General features: G+C 52.6%; 1 protein-coding gene across 2 annotated transcripts in view; it reads right to left on the bottom strand.

The window, feature by feature from the left end:
• Window positions 1-2,183: 2,183 nt before the first annotated feature.
• CD82 (CD82 molecule) overlaps window positions 2,184-26,611 on the bottom strand; it is a 55,422-nt gene continuing 30,994 nt past the window's right edge. Inside the window, exons 3-9 of one of the 2 annotated variants that reach the window (XM_049890959.1) lie at window positions 23,984-24,056; window positions 19,558-19,682; window positions 19,348-19,422; window positions 8,266-8,367; window positions 5,099-5,296; window positions 3,914-3,997; window positions 2,184-3,571 (exon numbers count right to left, since the gene is read on the bottom strand). In XM_049890959.1, coding sequence (XP_049746916.1) covers window positions 3,494-3,571; window positions 3,914-3,997; window positions 5,099-5,296; window positions 8,266-8,367; window positions 19,348-19,422; window positions 19,558-19,682; window positions 23,984-24,056 — 735 coding nt within the window. In that variant the 3' untranslated portion in view covers window positions 2,184-3,493. The remainder of the gene's footprint in view (window positions 3,572-3,913; window positions 3,998-5,098; window positions 5,297-8,265; window positions 8,368-19,347; window positions 19,423-19,557; window positions 19,683-23,983; window positions 24,057-26,611) is intronic. The other variant, XM_049890958.1, reaches the window with a different exon arrangement.

Here is a 26,611-nt window from a genome sequence, read left to right as displayed (position 1 = left end):
GGTTTTGGGAAGCGGATCACCAGGCCTTTTTCCCTAGTCCATCTTAGTCTAGACGCTCTGCTGAAACCTGTCCTGCATCACAGTGACACACAAGCCTCCACTGACAGACGGGTGGTGGTTGCGCTTGAGGTGCATTGGGCAGGAATCAAACCCAGATCTCCCGCGTGCAAGGTGAGAATTCTACCACTAAACTACCACTGCTTCCCCATAATGCCATTGTTGTTTTTGGGTGCCGCTGAGTCAATATCCAACCCACAGCAACCCCATGTGACAGAGTAAAACTGCCCCTTAGGGTTTTCTAGGTGGTAATCTTTACAGGAGAAGATCACCAGGTCTTTCTCCCATGGAGTGGCTGTGTGGGTTGGAACCACCAACCTTTTGGTTAGCAGCCAAATGCTTAACTACTGTGCCACCAGTTGCCACATGTCACAGGAATGTGGTGCAGAGCGAGTGCTAAGTGCCAACTACCATGTAAGATTGTCATCCAAAGCTTCCTGTGCATTCACTGGGTCTTCCCACTTCCCCCTGGACAGAGAGCCCCACTTCTGTCCCTGCTGCCAACAACCAGCCCATAACAGGCACAGGCACACAGTAGCCTCACTTACGTTTTTCATCCCAATTACTTCTCTTGCTCCAGTCATGAAGATTTATCAAGGTTTGTATGTTGGGAGGTGGTCTTAAATTCTAAACTCCAGCCAACCACATTCCTCCTAGCAGTTAAACACGAGGAGATGCTTTACCAAGGATCCTTGGGAAACAAGTGCTATGTAACTCACAAATGTTCCCCTTTTTTGCCTTGACCACCGGGAAGCTCAAGGGCAAAATGACAAATGGCTCAACTGAACAACTAGAGCTCAAGGACTGTGACTTCATTTCGTATTCTAATTCGAATGACGGACAGCACTGTTTTGAGAAGGATTCTGAGGCTGCAATTGGTGATGTCTACCAGAGGCATGGCCAAGGTACAACTGGACTAAGAAAATCAGAGCTGTGATCAATTAGTGATGTCTGCTGTGAACACAGCCATGGAGAGCACATTATGTACTTGGCATGCATTTACCATCACCAGGTCTACCATCACCAGGTAAGTAGCCTTATGGACAACTCGGCTGTGTTTATTTCACCCAAGTCTATGGACAATTCCTCATAAATTTATATTTTCCCTGTTAATGTTTTATTTATATTTTATTATATGTACTTCCTTTGTGGAATGAGGTAGGTTATAAATAAAATAAACTAGACCAGCTTCACTCGCAGCCCCCAGCCCTCAGAGGCAGCCCTCAGAGCACAGTAAGCAGCTGCAGGGAGATCCCTGACTGAGGCAGAGTAAAGCCCCCCTGGAGCTAAGGCTTCTTCGGCCCCAGAACTGGGCCTAGTGCCTCCTACAGTCCTGAAAGTGGGTTTGCCCATACCTCAGCCACTGAAAATCTGTTGCAAAAAATTAGTTAGGTTCAGATCAAAAGTTAGACTGTCCCTTAGGTGTGCCTCCTCTTTGCTGAGGACAGGCTCTCTGGCCAGGAGCCACCCCCCAGCCCCCATCATCTCTTTGGGGAGCCAGTTTGTGGCTGCATCTTCCCTAGGTCTGAGAAACCCAACCCCTCTGAGTCTGAAATCACCTCAGGGGTCTGCTAAAAACGCAGATTCCTTGCCCTCCCCTGACACCTTCTGCATCAGAATTCCTAGGCCCTGGAATCTGCATTTTCACAAATGCTCCCCCCAGTGTGTGAGACCCACAGGCCTGGGCTGCTGAGGTGCTTGCAGTAGCCACAGAAAGGACTTAGGGCTCTGCTGCCCTCTTAGGCTGAGGTAGCAGCGCCACCTGGTGGGTCCTGCTGGAACACCTCCCATCCACTGCTCTGCCTGCCCCACTGGAGGGAGGCAAGGTGGGCCCAAGCCACGGGGGATGAGGGGAAAGAATACCCCCACCCTACCCCTTCCTGCCCCTCCAGAGACTTGGAGAAGTGGGAAAGGAGCAGATTCCTAGGTCACCTTTCCCCCTCGCCTTCCTTACCCACAAGAGCCCAGGGGGACTTCCCACCTCATCTGCACCAAAAAAAAAAAAAAAGCTGCCCTAAAGGCCCTAAAGGATGGGCAGGGGTGGGTGGGGAGGGGGGGGGCGGGGGAGCCTCAACCACTGGAGCTGTGCACAGGTACAAACTTCCTTTCAAGTCATATATTTCACCTTAAACACCTCCCCGAATTCTGCACATCTTACTCCATCCTAGGTCTTCAATTTGAAAATGTTTCCTCCACAAATCTTAGCAAAAAATAGAACGCTCTAGAAAGACAGGTCAAATTTATCCTGCGGTTTCTCTGAATCCATTCACCAGTCCACTTCTTCCAGGGGCACCTGCACCCTGGTCTCAGAAGCAGGAGCCCAGAGGTATGGTCTACACCTGTCTCAGCACCTAAGTCACACTCCAGCTGTCCCTGAAGACAGGCAGCCCCCACCCCCAAGCCCGGCCCATCCGGCCCATCCCTCTCCGGAGTGTGCCAGGCGGAGCAGGGGCGGAGACACAGCCAGAGAGCATCGTCCCCTGGGGGACAGCAGCAAGGAGCTTACCATTCTTCCCAGCCGATCCAGTGACCCCATGAAGCAGCGCCCCCCTGTGGCAGGCTGGGTTGTTACAAATCCTCTTTTTAATAGTCTTTACAGAATGTTTTACAGAACTGCGTATGCAGAACCCCACCCCGCTTCCCTGACAAGGCACAGCCTCACCCACTCCACTCCTGGGGGACAGAGAACTGCCTCTTAAAGGCTAGGCCAGCTTCTCCCAGGAGAGAGCGTCTCCCCCACCCCAACCCCACCCCCTGGATGGCTCAGGATCTCAGGGGATGCAGGGGCAGCTCTGGGCCAGGCCCTGAGGGCTTACCTCTCTAGCCCCCTAAGCAGTCCAGGGTGAGTCCACAGACCCCTTTTAGACCCAGTCCATCTGGGTCCTGCCTGGCACCAGCTGATCTGAGCTGCCTGGATAAGGGCTGGGGCAGGGCAGGCCAGGGGAAGGGATACTGCCCCTTAATGTCAGGTATGCCTGCCCTCTCCCACTGCCCTTAATAAAAATGTAAAAACGTAAAAACCAAAGACATAGCCTCACAGTGGAAAAAAAGTCCCCCCCACCCAGTAGTGGGCAGTCCCCTGACAGCCCAGGGTGTTGCTGTATGTAACCCCTCCCCCCAATTGTTTAATATGCTTTCCCTTATACAATATACATCGCCTTGAGGGTGGGGAAAGCTGGCCCACCCTGATGGGCAGGGTCACTGCTAAGAGAACCCTGGGAGCAGTGGTGGAGAGACCACAGAAGGCCAGGGCCCAGCTGGTGGGACAACAGCAGGGAGAAGTGTCCACGCCTCAGAAAGCCCCCTACCTCCGGCCAGCACAGGAAGGGCAAGGGACTTGGCAGCAAGGTGGGAGGCAGGCCTGGAGGGGGAGCCAGGGGGACTCCTAGGAGCCCTGAGGTGGAGGAATCGGCAGGGAGGTTGGGACAGCAGTGCCTCAGTACTTGGGGACCTTGCTGTAGTCTTCGGAATGGATGTGCCGGCACAAGCAGATTGACAGAAGCATGCCCAGGACCTGTGGTGGAGAAGGGAGTCAGGGAGGGAGAAATGGGAGGTGGGCCCGCCCAGCCCCCTCCCCCGTTCCAGCCATGCCAGGAGGCTGGGAAGATCTCACTGTCCAGCGCAACACACAGGTTTGATCTGATTAAATGGATCCTCAACTCATCCACCGATGTGGGCAGCAGAGGTAACCCCAGAGAGGGACAGCATCTTCCCCAAGGTCACAAAGCCAGGCAGTGCTCCACCCAGGCTGCAGTGGGGTCTCTAAAAGCTGAAGAGCTACTGGCCCCGAACAGGGAGCAGGGACAATCAGGGAGGACAGAGCATGGGGAGGGGCTGGAGAGGAGGGGACCCTGACCTCAATGACAGCTACGCCCAAACACACGCCCAGGATGATGCCCAGGTTCTCCTGCAGCCATTCCTGCACTCTCTTCATGCAGCCCTGCAGGGAAGAATATATGCAAGTTACCCCATGTCACCCCATGTTGGGTCATATCCCACCATCTGGCAGAAGAACCCCAGGAGTCACCGGGGCCCAAAAGGCCTGCATAGAGGGGTCTGTGTGGTTCTTGAATAAATACATTAACAAATGAGGAAATGAAGGATCAAATGACAAGGAAAAAATACATCAAAGGAAGAAACAATTGAAGGCGGGAGGGAGAGGAGGGAAGAGGGAGAAGGAAAGATGGGAGGGAGGAAGGAATAGGGAGGAAGGGAAGTGAGAAAGAGGAAGTGGGAGGGAGCATGGAAAGAGAGGAAGGGAGAAAGAGGAAGTGGAGGGAGAAAGGCAGGGAGAGGAAGTGGGAGGGAGGAAGTACGAGGGAGGAAGGGAGAAAGAGGAAGTGAGAGAGGAAGAAGTGGGAGGAAATGGGAGGGAGGAAGGGAGAAGGAGGAAGGGGGAGGATGGAGAGGGAAGTGGGAGGGAGGAAGTGGGAGGGAGGAAAGGAGAAGGAGGAAGTGGGAGAGAGGATGGAGAGGGAAGAAATGGAAGGAAGGAAGTGGGAAGGAGGAAGGGAAAAGGAGAAAGTGGGGAGGATGGAGAGGGAAGAAATAGAAGGGGGAAGTGGGGGGGAGGAGGGGAGAAGGAGGAAGTGGGAGGGAGGATGGAGAGGCAAGAAGTGGGAGGGTGGAAGAGAGGAAATGGGAGGGAGGAAGGAAGTGGGAGGGAGGAAGGGAGAAGGAGGAAGTGGGAGGGAGGATGGAGAGGAACAGGGAGGGAGGAAGGGAGAAGAAGTGGGAGGGAGGAAGTGAGAGGGAGGAAGGGAGAAGGAGGATGTGGGAGGGAGGAGGGGAAGAAGGGGGTAGGAGAAAGGAAGGGAAGGAGGGGGAGGGAGCAGGAAGAAGTGGGAAGGAGGAAGTAGGAGGGAAGAAGTGGAAGGGAGGAAGGGAAGGAGGGTGTGGGAGAAAGGAAAGGAGGGAGGACTGAGCTGTGGTCCTGGCAAGCCTAGCTGGCCTGAGTACATAAACCCACAGGGTGTCCCTGAGCCCAAAAGGCCCCCAAAGCCCTCAGAGCCCACCCCTGGCCCTATATCCCTCCACATACCTCCTTGTACACGGGCCAGTACTCAGGGTTGTTGCCAGGCAGGGTGGCATTGCTGGGCGCCTCGCAGAAGCCCTTCTTAGGTCTGTCTTTCTCTTGCCTCTTGTCCTCACAGGAACAGGGGTAGGTGGTGTTGGTGCGATCCATAAGCTCAGCGTTCTCTGTCCAGTTGTAGAAGTTGACCCAACCGCAGCACCCCACCTGGGCACAGAGGGGGACAGGAGCTCATGGCCACGCCCACCTCAGGCTGGCAGCCCTCCTGGCAGAAGTGGGGCGTCCCCAGGACAGAGGCTCACTTCTGCCACTTCCAGCCCCTCTGATCTCAGCCCTGCCTCCAGGATCAGAGTTTAGGTTTCACTGTGGCTTCCATGAGCTACAAGGGGTGTAAAGGAGCCTTCAGGAAACAGACACCTAAAAACCAGGAGTCCCTGGGTGGTACAAACAGTTAACGTGCTTGGCTGCTAACTGAAAGGTTGGAGGTTGGGGTCCACCCCGAAATGCCTCAGAAGAAAGGCCTGGTGATTCACTGCCAAAAAACCAGCCACTGAAAACCCTATGGAGCCATGAGCAGCAGTCAATTTGACAGCAACTCCTTTCAGAAAACGACTGCCAAAAACGTAGAGCAGAAATCAAAAATCAGGACCTGCAAAAATTCAGAGAAGAAGGGATGTGTTCAAGTCTGGAGACAGAACATAGGTGTGCTGGACACATGGCGGGCAGAGGGTATACGGTTAAAGGTGTACGGTCTGCAGTCAGGCTCCTGGGTTCAAATCCCAGCTCTGCCACTTCCCAGCTGAGTAACCTTAGTCGAGTTACTGACCTCAGTTTTTTCATGTGCAAAATGGGGATAATAAAGGTTCCTAACTCGCAGGGCTGCTGGGAGAACTGCACGGGATGCCGAACGCAAAGCAGCCCACACGAGTCTGCAAAGCACAGTAAGCTCTCCAGAGCCACCAGTACCACTTTTAGACACTGAGTACCCGCTAGACTTGTGATGTGGCTCTGAGCTTCCTAGTTGCCAAGATGAAAAGAGAGACATAGTCAATTCCGTCTTTTTAGAGGAGAGAATGCTGAAGTTTCGGAGGAGAAGAAAGTGTTTCTGGGCTCCATGGGGCTCCTGAAGGGGCCTCCAGAGGTATTGGATCATATCTGGGTTTGAACTCCCGACAAAAGCGTCCTCAGGGGATTGGGACTGAGATTTCAGGGGCTGCACATGTGCCTGGTGCAGGAATCCCTCTGCTACCTCCCATCTGGTCAATTACCTCCCAAGGGACCCCTTCTCTCCACCAGGCTCCTTAAAGGGTGGCACTCGTCCATCCTGGGACATCCGTCTCCCTCTAAGCTTAGCAAAGGGTCTCAGCAATCGTGGCTCAAACTAACAGTGTCATGAGATAGTTCCCATGTGCACCGAGCTGACACAGCCGCCTCCCCAGGCCTGAGCTCCTCTGATCCTTACCAAAGTCTGTGAGCAGGGGTGAATGGCCCAATAAGCAAGGTAAGCACGGGCTTACTTGTGTTTACTAACTAATCTGTAGTGAACGATTTCACATGGGTTTCACCACATCTGAAGTTGTTCACTACAGATTAGTAAGTAAGCACATGCAAACCTACGCTTACCTCACTGACTGGGTTATCTGTCCCTGTCAGGGATTATAAATTTGAAAAAGAGGCTTTAATTCTGTAGGAAGATGCTGTGGGGTTGGGAGAGAGACACGTGCCAGCCATACCTAGAAGCAGAATCTTTGACATGGTGAAAAAAACGTGAAACTGTTCACTACAAATGATCTGGTAAGCAAGGTAAGCACCGTGCTTACCTTGCCTATTGGATAATCCACCCCTGTCTGTGAGGTACGTAGGCCAGAAAACATCCCCGCTTCTTTTCACAGCTCAGAGAAGGGACATGCCCTTGCCACCTGGACCTGGTTTAACCTCCATCTTCAAACTATCCTGGTGCCTCAGAGCCAGGTTTCCTCCTGATGCCCCGTCCCCACCCCTCACACACCACACACCACAGCCCTCTCCCCCAAGGCAGCAGTTGGTCAGTCCAGCAGGTCCAAAGTGACCAGTGTGTCCAGCACCCTCACAGGAGACAGGAGGAGGCTGCAGCCGAGAGAGGGCGGGGCCCAGCCAAGGACATACAGCATCAAGGACCAGGATAAGAAGGACACTGGGACCCAACCATCATGGCCATTTGTGTGTGATGACTGGTTCACTATCAAGGCCGCCTGGGAACCTAGTCAGTCAGTCAGCCGGTGAGTGTGTCGGTCTGTCAACCAGTCAGTGAGTCAGTCAGCTGGTGAATCTGTCCATCTCTCTCTTTAATTAATTGAGATGTAATACAAACATGTAAAGTGTACAAATCTGGAGTTCAGCTTGATGAATTTTTACATATGTATATACTGACATCACCACCACCCAGATCAAGATTTGGATGGAACATTGCCGTCACCCCAGAGGGTTCCCTCGGACACCTCCCCAGTCACTCCCCTCCCCAGGGGCAGCCTCCACTCAGACTTCTATCAGCATATCAGCCTTGGCACCAGTTTCTTAACACCCAGGGTGGAGCTCCCAACCCTCCCAGGCTGGCCTGGGCTGAGAAGGTGCCATGCTGCCCTCTCTTTGCCACAAATAGGGGCACCACAAGCCAAGGTTGCTCCTTAGAAGCAAGGATGGCGAGACTGTGTCTTACATATTTTGGACATGTTGTCAGGAGGGATCAGTCCCTGGAGAGGGACATCAAGCTTGGCAAAGTACAGGGTCAGCGGAAAAGAGGAGGACCCTCAATGAGGTGGACTGACACAGTGGCTGCAACAATGAGCTCAAGCATAACAACGACTGCGAGGATGGCACAAGACCGGGCAGTGTTTCGTTCTGTTGTGCATAGGGTTGCTATGAGTCAGAACCGACTCGACAGCACGTAACAACAGCACAAGCCAAGGAGCTGCCTCTGAGACCCTGGACCCTGAGTGAGGAACCGTGGTGTTGGCCGGGATGCCCGGGAAGGGGGCTGATCAGAAGCCCCCCACGCCCCAGCAGATATACACTGACTGTCAGGCATACACAGGCACCAGGGACAACCGGACCCGGGCACGGGAGTACAGAGACTCAAATATTCAGGCACACACAGGCCAGAGAGCCCTCCTTGCAGCCCAAGTCCCCGCCTGCCTTACCTGTGCCTGTACGTAGTCCCACGTGTCCTGCAGGCTGTCCACCCGGCTGCTGTTGTAGTCCCGGATGAGACTGATCACGGCGTTGCCCATCTCCTGCTTCACCTGCAGAGGGCAGGGCAAGGACCTGGCTCAGACTGCCTGAAGCCCACGCCTGGCCACACCTACTGAAACTGCCCTCTCCAACAGCCATCCTGGGGACGTACAGTCACTGCCCCAGGGTGTTCAATTGTTTCTGTACAACCCCTCCCCTGGCCAGTTCGTTCTGGCTCAAACCCCAGCTGAGAATTTGCATTTCTAAAAAGCTCCCTGCTAAGAATTAATTTACATTTCCACCCGATATACTGAATCAGAATTTACTTTTTTTTTTCCTCATTCAAAAAATTGTACACAATTGTTTCGGGACCTGGGTTGCCATGCACGCTCCCCCTTTTCTACCCCTGGTTCTCCCATTTCCATTTATCCAGCTTTCCTGTCCCTTCCTGCCCTCGCCTTTCCTTTTGGGCAGGTGTTGCCCATTTGGTCTTGTATACCTGATTCATCCAAGGGAGCATGTTCCTGCATGTTATTGTTTGTTTTCTAGGCCTGTCTAATCTTGGGCTAAAAGGTGAACTTCAGGAGTGGCTTCGGTTCTGAGTTCAAAGGGTGTCTGGGGGCCATAGTCTCAGAGGTCCTTCCAGTCTCCATCTGACCAGTAAGACTGGTGTTTTTTATGAATTTGAATTTTGTTCTACATTTTTCTCCCGCTCTGTCCAGGACCCTCTATTATCACAATAGAGCTAGTGGTGGTAGTAGCCAGGCACCATGTAGCTGTTCTAGGCTTAGTTCTTCTGGGTTCAGGAGGCTGTGGGTCATGTGGTGCCTTAGTTCCCTGGACTAATATTTTCCTGCGTCTTTCATTTTCTTCATTCTCCTTTGCCCTGGACAGGATGGGACCAATACATATATCTTAGGTGGTCGCTCGCAAGCTCTGAAGACCCCAGATGCTACCCACCAACGTACGGTGTAGAACATTTTCTTTATGAACTATGTTCTGCCAATGGACCTAGATATTCTTGGAGAGAATCTACATTTTAACAAGATCCCCAGATGATTCTTATGTATAACTTCCCGGGAACCCCTGTTAGAAATGTAAATTTTCAGGGGTTCGAACCAGACTGGGGAGCCAGCTCCATGCAGTCAGTGCTGACCACTGCTGGCCCCTGCAGTCTATTCTGCACTCAGCAGCCCTTTCACCAGGACTCATTCCGTCACTGCAGAACCTGCCGCACCTCCCCGCACTACCCGCCCCCCCGCCCCCAGCCTCCCACCACCCTCAGTGTCCTCTCAGTGGCCTATAAGGCCCCTGCTCCTGCCAGGCTTTGTTTCCTCCGTTTTTACTCTGCCTCAATGACACTGGTCTCCTGGCTGTCTTCATAGAGAAAACACTGGCTTACGAATAGGGCTGAAAAAGGAGTTCGTGGAACAAAAGGATCCAGCCCCAAAGGGTCCTACTTACTGCAGCTTTTCAAGAACAAGTCTGCTGTGCAAAGTGAGGCAAACCTGAAACTGCCTGGTGCACTAAGGCCAGGCCTCCCTCCTTTGGTACACGCAGCCCTGCCACAAATAGGTGCTGCCATCTTACACCAGCCCTGCCTGGCCACTCGCTGCTCCTGGCCTCTCCTGCGGACCTTGCCCAGAGGCCTTCCTGGGGCACACGTGTGGAAAAGCTGGTCACCATCACCTGCAGTGGCTACAGGAATACCAGCAGGCCCGAGAGTGAGCAGGGGTCCCAGGGGATGGCCACACACCAGCCCCTTGGTTCCTGAGAAAGAGGAGTTGGGAGAGATGGGCAGGTACTTCCAGGCAGGGGGTTTCAGAGGCTAGCTCAGGAGGCCGTGTGTGGGGGGATTCCTCCAGCTCCCCACAGGCAGCCTGGGTTCCCTTCTCTGCCTCGGTGCTGCGCTCAGAGAACCCACATCCTGCAGATGGACCTGTAGCCCTGGCTCCTGGCCCCACTCCCTTAACTGCCCCAGGGAAATCAGCCACCCTGTGAGCGCACTCTGCGTTTATTCCCCTAAATAAGGCTCTGAGCATGATTCTCCCCTCTCCCCTCATTACAGAGCTCTCCAATTTACAAAGGTTTCCTGTCAGCAACTAATCACAACAGCAGTAATGGTGGCTAACTCTTATCAACACTTATTCTGTCCCAGGTGCCTTGCTAAGCACTTCTAATGTATTATTTCCATTTAATCCTCACAGGCAACCTATGACACGGGTATTTACCTGGTCCCCTCATTTTAGAGATGCAGGAAACAAGGCCCAGAGAGGTTAATTAACTTGTATGAGGTCACGCAGCCAACACGTAGAAGAGCTGAGAGTTGGACTCAGGCTCGTGGAATCTACCCAGAGGCACCTTTGAAGAAGGGCCTAGCAACCTACTTCAGAAAGATCAGCCACTGAAAACCCTACGGAGCACAGTTCTACTCTGACACAAGGGGTCGCCATGAGTTCGAATCGACTCTACAGCAATAGTTTGGGGTTGGGGTTTTTGTCTGATTCTGGAATCCAAATTTTTCCCCATGAAGCTCAATCAGCATTTAAACTGCATCCCCATACCTTGAAGGTTGGCCAGAGCAGCTTTAATGGGGACCACAGAAAGTAAGGAGTTGGCCCAAGTCACACAGCTGGGGCTGGCTGTCTGCACATCTTATGTCTTTCTGCCCCAAGCATCTGTGCTGCACCTTGGCTCCCCAGAGATGGCAGGGTCCTGAAGGTGTGGAGAGGAGGGGGTTCCCCAGAAGCATCTGCGTGGAGAGCTGCCTCTCTGACATCCTGTGCTACCCATCCAGCCTCCCCACCAACCTCAGCCTCTATTTATGCCCCATGCAATTTCCATAGCAGCCCCAACTTCCCTGTTTCCCATCCGGGCCCCTGTGATGCGAAGCTGATATAGGCTGGGTGGTTTCCACCGAGGCTGGGTGGTTTCCACGGAAATGCCACACCACCCTCCAGCCCAGAGCCTGACTGAGCCGGGCCATAGGGACTGTGGTCACACGGCTGGCTCAGCTTGGAGCCTCCGCCTTGCCTTGGGATCGCATTGCCCAGGAGGCCTGAGCTGGGAGTCCAGGGAGGTCACCCTGGCAACCAGGCAGCTACTGAGTCAAGCGTGACCGGGAGAGGGAGTGAGCAGGCATTCAGTATCTCACGCACCCCAGCAGGGGCCTCTGTTATTTCTGCCTGCCCTGCACCCATTTCCCTGCTTATTGAAGAGCAATTTGTTTCCTTGGGGGGACTCCCCCTCAGTTACCCCATAGGGCTAGAAGCCCTGCCCCCTCATTGCCATGGGTGGGCATAAGACCCAGGTTGGCCCCTTAGTGCCTTCCACACCATGGGCACAGCGAGTGGTACCCCAAACTGGCCCTCTCTTTCCCAATAAGCTGGTGGGACCAGAGCCCACATTGCTTGCTGGTGGCCACCTCGGTCTCTCTTGGGGACAGCCACCTGAAGGAGAAGGGAGTCACTCAGAGGAGAAGGGAGCCACCCAGAGGAGACTAAGGCCAAGGGATAGAGGGGGACAGAGTCCTGGTGGCAGCTTTGGAAGTCTGGATCCAGCTGAGCTTCCAGCCAGCTCTGGTCAGTTTCAGCTGAGTCACTGACACATGCAATGAACAGACCTGCCCAGGTTGGCGGTATAATTGACAAGGTCTGGCTGGCAGTCCTACTCTGTCCTGTCGGGTTGCTATGTGTTGGAATCGATTCGACAGCAACGGGTTTGGTTTTTGGTTTTGGTACAAAACGGAAATATGGGGCCCCTTGTTTAAAAAAATTTTAAGAATGTCAAGACAGCAATAGCAGAGCATAAAACTGAGCATGGCACCCTTCTAAATGTGGGACCCTAGGCAACTGTACCAAGAGCCCTGGTGACATAGTAGTTAAGAGCTTGGTGGCTAACGAAAAGTTTGAATCCATCAGTTGCTTCTTGGAAACTCTATGCGGCAGTTCTACTCTGTCCCATAGGGTCACTATGAGTCAGAATCGACTTGACAGCAATGACGTTTTTTTTGCTTGTTGTTGTTGTTAGGCAACTGCACAGGTTGCATGCCTATGAAGCCACCCCGGTCCTACTCATTTCCAGAAGAGAAAACTGAGGCTCAGAACATTGGAACATCTTGCCCAAGATCACACAGCTAGCAAGCAGCAGAGATACAGCTCTAACCCTGGTCTCATGTCAGAGCCCTGTGATCTCCATCTGGGCAAGCCACCACTGTCTCCCCCTTACCTGGGAACCCACGGTGTTCTGGGTTTCTCTGCCATCCCCACCACAATGATGTGATCAGGTCTGACTTTGTAGTGTGACTTCTCACAGTTAGAGGAGACCTTTAAGCCCAGCATATCATCCAAATGTAAGAATCCTCCCATACTTTCCCAGGCTCTGCTTAAATGCTACCCGTGACGGGGAACTCAGTACCTCACACAATAGCACGTGCCAGGGGTGAGGGGGCTCTTGAAAGAAGCAATTAATTTAAATTAGGCCCAAATGACTTTTACCCATTTGTATTAGATCATATCCTCCCTGGCTACCTCTCCTACCCCCTCTACACAGCCCCCAGTCCTTGCTGGGGCCTCAGAACAAATGAAATCTCTCTCTCCCAGAAGATACTTATGACCAGATCATGTCTCCCTACACCCCCACCTCTCCAGGGTAATTTTCCCAGTCCCTTTGCCCACTCCACGCTTTTTACTCTGATGTGTCATATTCCACTTATAACAAGGCACCCCAAATACACAGAGATGGACCCCATCGTCCCGTCCTCTCCCCAGGGTTCTCATGAGACATGTTGCCATAGATTTTGCTGGACGCAGATACAGCAGGCCTGAGACTTTGTTCTGGTGTCCTCACAGGAAATGGGGACCCTTTGCCGTGACAAATGTGGAAGAGGTGGGCGTGTCGCCCCTTAGTAATCACCAGAGTCCTTCCTGAAGCCCAGATGCCATCCTCATAGTCAACTACTGTAGAATTCTGCAGGGGGTCTTCATCATGTCCCACCAACCACCTGTAAGCTCCTGAGGGCAGGGCCACAGAGCCAAGCACCTGGCGAAGGCTTGGAGACTTCCACCAGCTTCTCTCCATGACCCCTCCCCAGATGGATAGCCTGGATGCCACAGTCTCTCCTCCCTGAAGGGATGAGAAAGGTCACCTCTCCCTGCCCCATAGAAACCCAAGCCAGTGAATCTGAAAGTTTCCACCACAGCAAGAAACCACCTCACAGAGAGCTACCTGTCCTCTTAGAAACCCGTTTCACCTCCTGTGCCACCAGGGCATGCGCACTGCGTCTTAGGTGGGAGAGGGAAGGGAGAGAAAGGAAAGTGCCATTCTGACCAGCCTCTCTCTGGAGAGCATACAGCAGTCATGTCCAAGCCACTGTTACCTTCTTCCCCACACACAGTTTCCACCCAGGCCGAGGGAGGCCCTTCCCCTCCAAAGCCTCAGCCCCCCAGCTTTCTGCTTCAGTGCCTCCACATGTGCCCTCGAGCCCCTGATCTAACTCCTCGGAGCCCCAGCAGCTCACCTGTACAGCTTGTTGGGAGGCTTAGCTTCCTGGCCTGTGCCAGCACCTAGCTCAGTGCCCAGCATATCATGGAAAACAATGTAACACTTCCTCCCTTCTGATCCCCTCCCACCCTCCACTGACCAGAGAGAACAACTCAGAATCCCAGAGTGTCAGAGCTGGCTCAAGAGATCACTCGAAGCTCAGAGAGGCTGGGCAACTTGTCCAGGGCCACAAAGCAATTGGTCGGAGAGCCCACTAGAACACGGCCCCTGAATCCCAGATCTGAACTCTACCCACTAAGCAGAGGCTAGATGACAATCAGACGGGGAAACAGCCAGAGGAATCTCAGCGTCACACCCAAATTCTGGCTCCCACAGCCCTTACTAATACCAATATTAATATGGAGGGCAATAAGAACAGCTGCCATTTATTAAGCCCTTACTGGGAACTTTAATGAAGTTAATAGCGGGGCCAATAATAATAAACACTTGCAATGATAGCAGTAAACATCTGTTCTGAGCCAGGCGCTGCCCAGATAACTAACGCTCTGAATTCTCACCGTGGCGCCCTGGGGTCAACATGCTCCAGCAATGACACACGTTTAGAGTTTAGAAAGACATTGGGGTTATTATGTCACACCCCCAGTGGGGTCTGGAGCAGCACCCTACAATCATTACCATTCATATTTCCCAAGGGGACACTAAGTGGGGGTAAACGAAGACTATATATAGTCTCACTTCTGTTTCAGGTTCGATTTTGCCACCAAATGAGTTGTAAATGATATTTTTCTTTTCCAAACTTTGTTTTGTTTTTTTTTTTAATTTCAGAGTTGCAAAAAAGGGACAGTGGAGTTAAGAGTTACTTTACCTCAAGCATTTTGACCTTTACCCCTGGCCTCTGTGAAATAGCGCTTAGAAGAATTGGGCTATGTTAGCCACACCTGAGGATTTGTATTAATGAGTAGGAGCCAGTCTGGAAGCCTACCTGGTAACCAATCATGAATGTGCAGATTGGCAATAAAAGACCCCAAATGAAACACAAACGCTCAGTGAGGCTTCCTGAGCTGGGAAAACCCTGGAAGGAGAGCTTCCGGTGGAAGAACATGCTCTCTGCATCCGGGACCTTTCCAAACTTCACCTGAGTCCCTCTTCATGTTACTCCTTTACCGTAATAAACCACATGATGGTATATATTTAATCTGAGTTCTGTGTGACATTGCAGGGAATTATGGAACTCAGCAGACAAATGGGGGTGGGGGGAGAAGGGAGAGGTTGGTGTCAGACAATGGAGAAATTGGAAAGCGGGGATATACTTTCACCTCCGCCTCCTAGGAACCAGCTTTGTGCGGTTCTTATTCACGAAATTATTCGTTTGTGTTATCATTTGACAAATGAAGCCGCTGAGAGGCTTAGTAACTGCCCAAAGTCTGAGAGCAAGTGTTCCAACGCAGGCCCACTGGTTCCAGAATTGAGGCCCCACGCTAACTTTATTTTATGAAAGTATTGCAGTCTGAGCTCACGTCAACCCTGGGTGGAGGTGGGAGGTCGGGCAGGTTTATTCTCCTAAATTTATAGAAGCGGAACCCAAGCTCAGAGACTACGTGCCCTGCCCAAGGCCCACCAGCCTCCCACAGCCGCTGCTGCCCTGTCCTGGGAGGTGGGCTAGGAAGGGCGGCGGGCAGCCTCAGAGACCACTTAGGAAGAGCCCAGGGATCACTCGCACCCGCTTGCCCAGAAGGCATGGAGAGCGGGGCCCAGCTCCTTTCTAAAGACCTTTCTTCTTCAGGCTCAAACAAGCCCCGCATCCCCAGCCAGGCCTCATCTTCAGGAATAGATACCACCAAGGGCGTGTTTATTCTTCCATGAGGATTTACAATGTGTTAGGAAAGAAAAAATAAATCATTTGTTCCAACTCAGGCAATAGAGCGGCGCCAGAACTTCCCCAGCAAAGCCAGGAAATTTCCCTTAGCCTCCTAGAAAAGGAGATGGGCTCAGGTGAGGTGGGCTGGGACCAGGGATGTGAGGTGTGGAGCCTGTAGGTGGTGGGGGAGGCAGAGGAGGAGGCAGCAGGGTACAAGGGACAGAAGCTGGACCGGAGTCAGGAGACCTGATTCTCCAGACAAGCCCTGCTCCAGGGCTGTGGGACTCCTCCAGAGCTTGGTTCCTCAGTCAAGCAGAGATTTTACCAACCCGTGTGTGTGGATGGGGGTGGGGGGGGCTCAGGGGCATTGTGATGCAGAGGGAGGGCACGGGCCCTGGGTCAGAGGAATCAAGGTGGAAATCTCCACTCTGATGCATGCCAACTATGAGACCATGGCCAAAGTCACTTCACTTTTCTGGGCCTGTTTCTTAAACTGGAATATGGTTATAAAAATGAAATGTGTATAAAGTTCAGCTCCTAGCATGTGGTTGGCATCAAACAGATGGCGGGGGTGGGGGGGTGGGGGGGTGGGGGAGGAGGTTTATTATTAAGTGGCAAAATTCAAGGGGTAAGAGAGTGGACTGCCCAAGACTCCCAAAGAGATGACGAACTCCTGAGTCAAAGAAAGCAGCTCACTGGGGTCTGGTTCTTATGTACCGTGATCATGAGGTACCACGGACTGGGCTCCAGAGAAGTCCCAGAAGCTGTTGCGCAGAAACGACGACCTGACCCACAACCCTCTCACTTGGGAAGATGCTTCACTTGCCTTCCCTAACCACTGGTTTCCTGTTTAATAGCCAATCAAACTTCCTTTTGTCTATGGAATCCAGAGTTTCCTCTCTTGCCTTGGCTTCCAGGAAGCTCAGCACTTAAATTAGCCTTCAGCTGCTGTATCTATATTGTCTTCTGGCTTTAGAAAAAATGGCACTTCCCTTTCTCAGTGTGGGTTCTGATCTCTCTCATTTTGATTTTAGTTATCTGATACCTACATTGGGAGCCAGCAACATTTCTCCCAGGAAACAGGCTGGGTGTGGATTATAAATAAGTAAAGCAGACTCTGGTGGGAACCACCACAATGAAAGTTTCATCGACACAGATTCAGAAGCCAGGCAACTGGGTTCAAATCCTGGCTCTGCCATATACTAGCTGTGTGACCTTGGGCAAGTTGCTTAACTTCTCTGTGCCTCAGATTCCACATCTGAAAGTGGGGGAATTCATAGCACTGACCTAGGATTGTTGTGAGAAACAAATAATTAAATATGTGTTATGGATTGAATTGTGTTCTTCAAAAATGTGTGTCCACTTGGGTAGGTCATGATTCCCAGAATTGTGTGGTTGTCCTCCATTCCGTGATCTGGTGTCATTAGCTACGTGTTGTAAATCCTAACATCTAAGATGTTAATGAAGCAGGATTAGAGGCAGTTATGTTAATGAGGAAGGTCATAATCTATAGGATTAGGTTGTATCTTGAGTCAATCTCTTTTGAGATATAAAAAAGAAGGTAGCAGAGTGAGAGAGGGACCTCATGACCATCAAGCAAGAAGAGCCAGAAGCAGAGTGTGTCCTTTGGGCTAGGGTCCCTGCACTGAGAAGCTCCTAGACGAGGGGAAGATTGATGACAATGACTTTCCCCCAGACCCAACAGAGAAGAATCCTTCCCCTGGAGCTGGTGCCCTGAATTTGGACTTCTAGCCTCCTAAACTGTGAGAGAATAAATTTCTGTATGGTAAAGTCATCCAGTTGTGGTATTTCTGTTACAGCAGCACTAGATAACTAAGACAGTATGTTAGGAACACTTAGTACCAAACATGTTCTAAGTTGTTAGTTGTTGATGTTGTTGTTATGTTTTATTAGCTTCCTTCCAAGAGCAATCTGAGACAACTTGGCCTTCAAGTGGTAAAATGCAGGAATTTCAGGAAAGAAGCTTCTGTGTCTTTACCTGCCCAGAGCCCACCTGGCTGCTGGCCCTGCCGACCCCACCAGTGGACAAGAACTCATAGCACTGGAAGAAGGCATGGCCCCAAGGCTCAGCAGGGCCACAGGTATGTGCAGGGGTCTAGGGTAGGAGGGTGAACTCTGGGCTTTGAGTCAGGGCTTCTGGGCTTTCGCCATGGTGTGGCCACTGACCTCCCCCACCTCACCTGCAGAATGGGGACTCCCATACTACCATGTGAGGACACAGTAAGAACCAGTGAAAGATTGAAAGCAAAGTCCAGTGCTGTACTCAGTAGATGAAGTGTGCTGAGTCAACTGCTGGGATGGTGGGGGTTTTAGTTGCTATGATTGATGATACTGTTATTCATCTCTTTGAGCATCTGTTCCCCTAGCTGGCAGCGTAACATGTACACCGCAGAGCTGCTGTGAGGACGAGATAATGTATGTCGGGCTTCTAGAGCGAGCACCCATAGTAGGTGTTCCACGAATGATAAATGTGACAGTCACCACTGACTGTCAGCCAGACCTTCTCAGCTCCCTTCTCTCTGTGCCTCTGTCTTTAGAGTCTGGAAGCTGAATACTCATTTTCTCAGCCTCCTTTGAAAGTGAGATGTCCCTGTGATCCCATCTGGGAAAGTCTGCTGGAGGGCTTGTTTTTCTGATAAAAGGGGTAGCCATGGTTGACATTGCCTCTTTCCCCTTCTTCTGGCCACAGGAGTGCAGATGTCATGTCTGGTGCTGCAGCAGCCATCTTGTGACCATGAGGTAAGTGCCATGATACAGAAAAGTTGTCACAGTGAGGATGCTGAACAGAGAGTCAGAGCCCAGGTCTCTGAGCTTCCAAAGCAGACTTTCGGTTAAGTCAACAACAAATGTCCTCAGAGTTTCAGCCATAGTCAGTCTGATTTTCTATTCCCTAAAGCTGGCCCTCTTCCCACTGACACAGGACTAATGTTGTGTTATCAGTCTCCTCCCTGGGCCTTGTCTATGGATGGATTTAATATTTGCTAAAGTGTCTTTAAGGAGCCCTGGTGGTGCAGTGGTTAAAGGACTCGGCTGCTAACCTAAAAGTCAGCAGTTGGAACCTACCAGCCTCCCTGTGGGAGAATGATGTGGCAGCCTGGCCTCACAAAGATTTACAGCCTTGGAAACCCTACGGGACAGTTTCACCGTGTCCTGTAGGGTCGCTATGAGTCAGAGTCAACTCAACAGCAGTGGTTTGTTTGTTTTTTTTTTAAATAAGGCTTCTTGATAATAACAAGAATGAGCATTTATTGAGTGCTTAGTGGGCTGCTTACTGGGCCACATACTGGGCTAAGTGTTTCACTAAGATAATCTGACTGGATCCTCACAGCAACCCTGAGAGTTAAGTTTTATTATTTTCCTCATTTTACATATGGTGAAACTGAGGCATAGAGAGGCAAGCAGCTTACCCAAGGCCACATGGCTAGAAAGTTGAGGGGTAGAGCTGAGATTCAGGCCCACTCAGGCTGAGACTCCTCCCAGACATGCTGCTTTCTCTCAGTCTACCATTTGCTAACAAGGGACATGGGGTCTGTCTAGGAGGCTGCCCTGGTACCTAGTGGGTTTGTGTGTGACAATGGAGAGGCTTCTTGTCTATCCCCCACCCCCAGTGCCAATCCCCCGTGTAGCTGGTCCAGCCCGAGGGGGAGAGGTGGAAGATGAGGGTGCTTACCTTGCCCATTTTGAAGTAGAAGAGGGTCCCAGCAACCACCTGGGCAATGAGGATCAGGAGGAGGAGGGCAAAGTACTGGGGACACAGAGCAGGCAGAGTCAGCTGTGGGTTCCCCAACCAGTTGCACCCATCCCTCTCCCCTTAGGAGCTGCTCTCCACCCCGAAGTCTGGCCATGGCTGGGCGGGCGGCAGGGGAGGGTCTGTACTCACCAGCCCCAGCAGGCAGCGGACCTCTTTGACGGCACCGATACAGCCCAGGAAGCACATGAGCATGGTGACGGCCCCCACGCTGATGAAGACGTAGGCCCCCACCTTGAGTGAGCTGTCAGAAGTCTCTGAAGGGAAAGGAGAGAAGGCCATTTGTTCCGGCCAGCCTGCCCGCCTCACTAAGTCCAGAATTGGGGCAGGGCCCCTTCTCAGAGTCAGGGTGTGAGGGTCAGCCATCTTTCCCTGCTGGCTTTTTGCCACCCAACAAGAAACCTGGTCCCTCTCACCTTTGGAAGCTGCCTACCCTGGATGTGCCCACCTGTCTAAAGCTGTGACCCAGCCCGGCCCCTGCCACTTCTTCACTCCATTTCTGATTTATTTGTCTTCTTTAGCACTCATCAGTACTGAACAGACTCTGCATTTCACTGGTTTATCTTGCTTCTGGTCTGCCTCCCACACAAGAATGTGAGCTGCAGAAAGGCAGAGACTTGACTTGTTCCTGCTGGACCCCCAACTCCAGGAACAGGGCCTGGCACACGAGGTGCTCTGTGAATGCCTGCAGGCACTGGGAACAGCAGAGAAAGGCCTAGGAAGGAGTAAACACCAAGTACCCAACCACTGCTGTAGAGTCAATTCTGACTCATAGCGACCCTACAGGACAGAGTAGAGCTGCCCCATAGGGTTTCCAAGGAGCACCTGGCAGATTGGAACTGTTGACCTTTTGGTTAGCAGCCATAGCACTTAACCGCTACGCCACCATGGTAAGTTTGGAAAATGGAAAGAAGACAAAAAAGAATGGACAGGTGTGAGTGAGAGAATGGAAGGGCGATGGCTGTGCTTAGAGGCTGTGGCTAAGCTGCTGAGGAACAAGCCCCCCGGGTGGGTGGGGTCAGCAGTTCCGTCAGGACACTTGCCCAGTATTTTCCGAGAAGTCCAACAGATCATAGAAGGTAAAGCTCAGGCCAGTTTCCAGCCCTGGGAAGGGGGGATGCTGTACCCCTAGGGGTGTTGAGGGTTGAGGGGGACGTGCTCTGCACAGACAGGCAGCTGCAGTCCCAAATGCTCTGGGAGGCGGCTAGGGATGGATGTTTTCAGAAGGCTGCAATGCAGATTCCTGGGCCCACCACAAAGGCTCTCCCAGGAGAAGGCCTGGTATTTGCATTTCTAATGTGCTCCCCTAAGGAGTAAGGCACAGCCAGGGTTGACAGTTGACCTTCAGCAGGGAGAACACAGATCTGGGTGGTCTTGACTCCCTAGGGGACCTGAGGCTGAGATCCTGCCTTGGCCACGAGGGGCATTAGAGTCCTTAGTAACGCTGGAGGGGGTGGGAAGGAGGGTGTATGATCTAGCACCACTTCCTGGACTTGGACAGAATGTTCTGGAGCTCAGGAAGAGCTCTGGCGGGCCCACCTCCAGTCTCAGGGCACAGGGGCAGCGCTGCCAATCTCCTCATTCCCAGGCTTTCACTCCCCTGACTCTCAGCAATCTTCACAGGCAGAGGGAGGCCCTCAAGTTTTATTTTTCCAAAGCTTCCTGGGCTTGGGTTCCTGCAAGTCTCCCCAGAAGGAGGAAGTAGCACTGCCTAGAAATCACTGGGTGCCAGCCCGAAGCAGGCCCTATATCCAAGCTGTCCAGGTCACTTTCCACAATAGCCTTATGAGGGTGAAATTCACATTCTGACTCGTCTATAAGGACCCCGAGGCTGAGAGACGCCAAGGTGTCTAGCAGCAAGGCCAGGGGCTGAGGCCCCAGCTCCCAAGGTGTCTAGCAGCAAGGCCAGGGGCTGAGGCCCCAGCTCCCATCCTTCCCTGTGGGCCAGCCAACCTGCACGGGTCTCCGTCTCAGAACATTTTGTTGACACCAGCCCCTGTCCTCACCCAGGGTCTCCGCCTACCCCGAATCTGAGCAACCTGACCTAGGACGGGGGCAGCTGCATATCCTGGGGTACCCACCCACCGGGGATGGCAGCCAAATTCCTTTGGTCTTGCTGAGCCGAGCAGGGCCCAGGAAGGTAGAGTAGGAGTGGCCCATACCGAAAGGGCCTGGGCCCAAGAGAAGTGGGTTCTAATCCGAGTTCTACTGCTAACGTGCTCTGACGCTGGGCAAGCCCTCTTTTGGGCCTCTTATTTCTCTCTGTAAAATGGGGCTAATAATTCCTACTGCTTAAAGATGCTAAAAGGATTAAATTTTATATAATTCATTTAATTATTTTACTATTCATCAGGAGTTGTTCTAAATTCTTTTCAGATATTAACTCATTTAATGTCTCACAATAACCTTGTGATTTTATTATCTCCTTTTTAGGGATGAGGAAACTGAGGCACAGAGAGGTGAAGGAACTTGCCTGAGGTCACACAGCTAATTGGTAGCAGAGCCAGGATTTGAACCCTGAGTCCAGAGCCTGTGCTCTTGCTTTCTTTCATTAAGGCGCCGACATGTGGCATGCAGCAGAGGAAGCCACTCACCTGAGTTTGAGTCCCAGCAACCCCACCTTCTAGCTATGTGCCCTGGATAACTTACTTGACTTCTACGTGCCTCAATTTTCTCTCTAAAATGGGGATAACACCTAGTCCCACGGACTCACAATGAGAATTCAGTTAGGTAAGGTAAGAAGCTGTGTCACATAGAACCAGCACATAGAAGGTCAGGAGCCCTGGGTTCCCTGTTGCGACTCTCACTTGTTGTATGACTCTTAGCGAGACATTTCTCCCCTCCACGAGCCTTAGTTTACCAGGTGTGTAGTAAGTGGGCTAGCAGGTCTGTGTTTCTGAACCTGGCTGCCTGGGGATTCATGCAGAGATAAAAACACCAGCGGGCAGGCCCTACACCCACGCCTTTGGAATCGGGCCCGATGGAGTAGAGCCCAAGGAATTTGTAAAAAGCATCCAGTGCACTTAGGGGGCCTCCAAGGCCTGGCCAGCTGCAGATTCCCAGCCCCGCAAAGTCAGCAGGCCAGAGAAGGGCAGGCTGGGGCGCAGAGGGCAGAAATGCGGATGGGCAGGCTGAGCATCTAGACTTTGCCCTGTAGCGCAGGGCCTGCTGGGTGTGAGCCATGGCCCAGGAAGCGGTAGCCTGAGCCAAGCCAGGGCCCAGAGGTGAGTTCCGTGTTAGAAGGGTGTAGGGAGAGTAGACACCCAGCTGAGGCAGAACGCCCAGCCCCACCGCTGGAATGGGGGTGCAATCTGCAGCCCCCGAAGGGGAGGCAGGACTGATGGCCCCAGGGCACATCGGATGTGGCTGGAGGGTGGAACATCCTGGTTTCCTACCACATGCTAGCGAGGCCTGATCCCCTGGGACAGGGTGACAGGTGTGGCCCTTCTATCACCCATGCCCAGCCTGGTTCCGTTTTATTCAAATTAGGCAGCTGTCATGGGCCTGAGTTCAAACCTGCTGCTGTGGGCAGCTGCTGGGAGGGGAAGTGAAGAATGGGGCAGTGGCGTCACTGAGCTCCTTGGGAGTCCATGACAGACCAGTGCGGCAAGCCCAGCAGGCTGCCTGGAGGAGACTGAGCAAACCCCAAAGGGCTCTTATCACCTAGCAGGAATGCCTTGGGCTTCTCTCCTTCCTGCTTTCTCCAAAGAGTGAGAAGGAGCTTCTCATCGTGGTTCACCCTGCCACATGCAACTTTTAGGACCCAAACTTTTAGGGTTTGAATCCCACATTGACCACTCAGAAGCTGTGTGAACTAGAGCAAGTGACTTAACTTCTCTGAGCCTCTGTTCCTTCATTCATCTGTAAGGTAGAATAGAATAGTGCCTTCCTCACAGGGCTGTTGTGGGACTATTGTTGTCAGCTAGTGCCGAGTCGGCCCCGACTCATGGTGACCTTATGTATAAGGCCTGGTCCTATGCCATCCTCACAGTAGTAGGTATGTTTGAGCCCACTGCTGCAGCTACGGTGTTAATTCATCTCATTGATTATTTATATATGCAAAACCCTTGGCATCATGCTTGGCACACAGCAAGTGTGGTTAAACGGGAGCTGCCCTTGGCATCTTCCTTGTCCAGGCACATGCCCGCCCCACCTCACTGGTGTCCTTCAGCCACACCTGACAGTCCACCTTCCCTGGCTCTTTCCTCTATCCCTCCACAATGGGGAGGGAAGGGACTGTCGCCCACATTTTGCTGAACAGGCAAATGGAGGGACAGAGAATATAAGAAACTTTCTCAAGTTCAGGGCCAAGGGAAGGGGCCAGGGTGGGAAAGCAAGTCTCCCTCACCACCCCCACCCCCCACCCAGTGTTCTCCACACAACAGCAGTTTTGTTTGGGGAGGGAGAGAAAATTCCTTCTGGAATCCCCCGCAGAAGACCCATGGTGTGGTGGTAAGCAGCAGGACCTGGCTAAGCTCCTTGTGGGAGAGGCCTTGCCTGCGGCCCTACCCTCCCCTCCAGAGCAGGCCGACGGCAGGGGACACAGAGGGGTCCTTACGTAGGACAGAGATGAAACTGCTCTTGTCAACCAGGATCCACACCCCGAAGCCCAGGATCACTGCACCCAGGATCTAGAAGGAGAAGGGGCGCTTAATGAGTCCAAGAGTGGGTGGGATGCAAGGGTCCCTCCCGGCTGCCCCTGCGAGTCAGGCCAGGGAGGGACAAGCAGAGAGATACCTCCATCCTTTCCTAGCCCATAGAGGTCAGGATGACCTCAGGCCCCAAACCCCAAATCCCGACCAACCCAGCAAACCGGGCAGGAGGGTCATAGGCAGACATCCTTTCTGCCCACCCACTGCCCACATGGTCAAGCTGAGCCCACTGGCTCCACGGGGCCCAGCCTCCTGCCCAGGGGTCTCCTGACCCTTTCTCATGCTCACCCCCTCCACTCCAGCCCAGCCAAGCCCAGGTCAGGGGCTGTGAGCTTCCCAAACAACCCAGCTTCTAGGGAAGAACCTCCATAGGCTTGAACTTCCAAGTCCAAATTGTCCTTCACCTCCAGGACCACCTCCTCTGGGAACCTTCCCTTACTCCCTCAGGCAAACCTGTTGTTGTGTGCATTCAAATCAATTCCAACTCACAGGGACCCTATAGGACAGAGTCAGACTGCCCCATAGGGTTTCCAAGGCTGTAAGTTTTACAGAACAGCCCTGGTAGTCCAATGGTTAAAGCACTCTGCTGCTAACCAAAAGGTTGGCAGCTCGAACCCACCAGCTGCTCTGAGGGAGAAAGATGTGGCAGTCTGCTTCTGTAAAGATTTATAGCCTTGGAAACCCTATGGGGCAGTTCTATCCTTTCCTTACAGGATCACTAAGAGTCGAAATTGACTTGGTGGCAGTGGGTTAATTTTTAGGGAACCAAACTGTAACTGCAGGACTAGAAAGGCAAATGAATGAGGGGTGACTGGCGCAGGCCCTCCCCGCCCCCCCCAACCAGTGTGGGGTCCACAAGGTGCATCCCCAGCCAAGATCCACCATCCCACAAAGCCGGGGAAGTACCCATGGTCTGGGTGAAGGCACAGATTCCCTCATGAGGTTGGCCTTCACCTGGGGCCTGGCCTGGGTCCACCTGGGAGATAAGCCACGTGGAGTGTCCCCGCCCCCCAGGATGCCACCACCCACTTCCATCACCTGCCTTGCGTTCCCCTTCATCCGGGAAGCCTTTGCTGACTCCCCCGTGAGGTCAAGCACTTCATTATCTGCCTTCCTAGAGGTCACAGCTGTCATTCCCAGCATTCACCTCAAATGCACTTTTATAATCCCTTTGAGTATTCATTTGGTTAAGCCCCTTCTCCACCCACCCCCACCCCAGAACATAAGCTCTATGGGAGCAGAAATCATGGCTGAGACTGTCTACCCAGCACCCAGGGCAGGGTCCAAATCCACGGAGATGTTGAATACACATTTGTTGAGTGAATGATGGTAGAATGAATAAATACACATAGTTTCCTCTAACACTCCTTCCCTCTAACCCCTCTCACCTCCCACCACCCTGCTAAATAAACGCTTCCCCCTTCCCCACACACACACCCTGGGTTCCCCAATAGGAACTGGTTGAGCCCCCCTGGATGGGGCCCCAGGCTGGCCCCCAAAGCTGGCCTGAGAGAAGCTTTTCCAGTCTCTGGATCCACAGGGCAGCCTGGGAGCAGGACAGGAAGGGACACCTGGCCAAAACCATCAACCTTCTCCTTTTCTCCAAAAGGTCTTGGCCTCTCCTCTGCGTGGGGGGAGGGGGAGGATCCAGGCTCTTAGACCCTGAACCCCAAGACCTCTGCCTCCTAGACACCTAGCCCAACCCTTCTTTCCAGTCCTTAAACCCCCAGGATGGAGCTATGGGGCCCCCACCCCCGCATCCTAGTGGCTGGCCTTTAAGCTGGGCCTTGGCCGCGGAGCCAAGGGCCTATCAGGAGAAGCCTGGCTCTGGCTGCCTGAGCAGCTGTTTCCCAGAGGCCTGGGCCATCCCAGAGGGGCTTGACCACCAGGCTGGAGAAGTCCCAGTGCCCAGGCCCTGCCTGGGGTGGGTTCCAGGCCTGGCCGTGGCCTGTGGAAGGCCAGTCACAGTGCAGGCTCAGCACAGCCCATGAACACACCTGTAAGTATCTACGTGCTGGGTTAAAGTTTGGGGGTGGGAGAGGCTGTGAGGATGATCTTTATTTCCCAAACTTTCTCTAATCCTATGTAACCTATATTTCAAAACTGTTATCTCACAAGCAATTCATGTCTATTGTAGAAAATTGGGAACATACAGAGACACAAATAATAAAAGCTCCCAGGAATCCCAATACTAACATCCTGGGGTATTTTCTTCTCTCGAAAAATAGTCATGGATGTGTAAAATTTTTTAAAATAGAATTGGGTCATAATAAACACCCTATGGAATAACCTGCTTTTTTAACAGCATAGGGTAAGCCAGTGACACGGAGATGCCACAGGGTGCGTGTAACGAGAGGCCACCACCCAACACCACTGGGGCTATGAAGACCAGTCCTCCCGCCTCTGTCTGTCCCACTCTCTTACACACACACACACCACACACACACCATCCTGGCAGCTCCAAGCAGCAGGAGTCAGTTGGTGCCAGGCCAGAGAGGAAAACCTAGGCCCCAGGAAAACCAGCTCCAGATGTG

The sequence above is a fragment of the Elephas maximus genome, chromosome 7 (assembly GCF_024166365.1).
Source record: "Elephas maximus indicus isolate mEleMax1 chromosome 7, mEleMax1 primary haplotype, whole genome shotgun sequence".
In the NCBI taxonomy this organism is placed as follows: Eukaryota; Metazoa; Chordata; class Mammalia; order Proboscidea; family Elephantidae; genus Elephas; species Elephas maximus.
The sequence above is the reverse complement of the archived record's forward strand: the minus strand, read 5'-3'. Positions and strand labels throughout refer to the sequence as shown.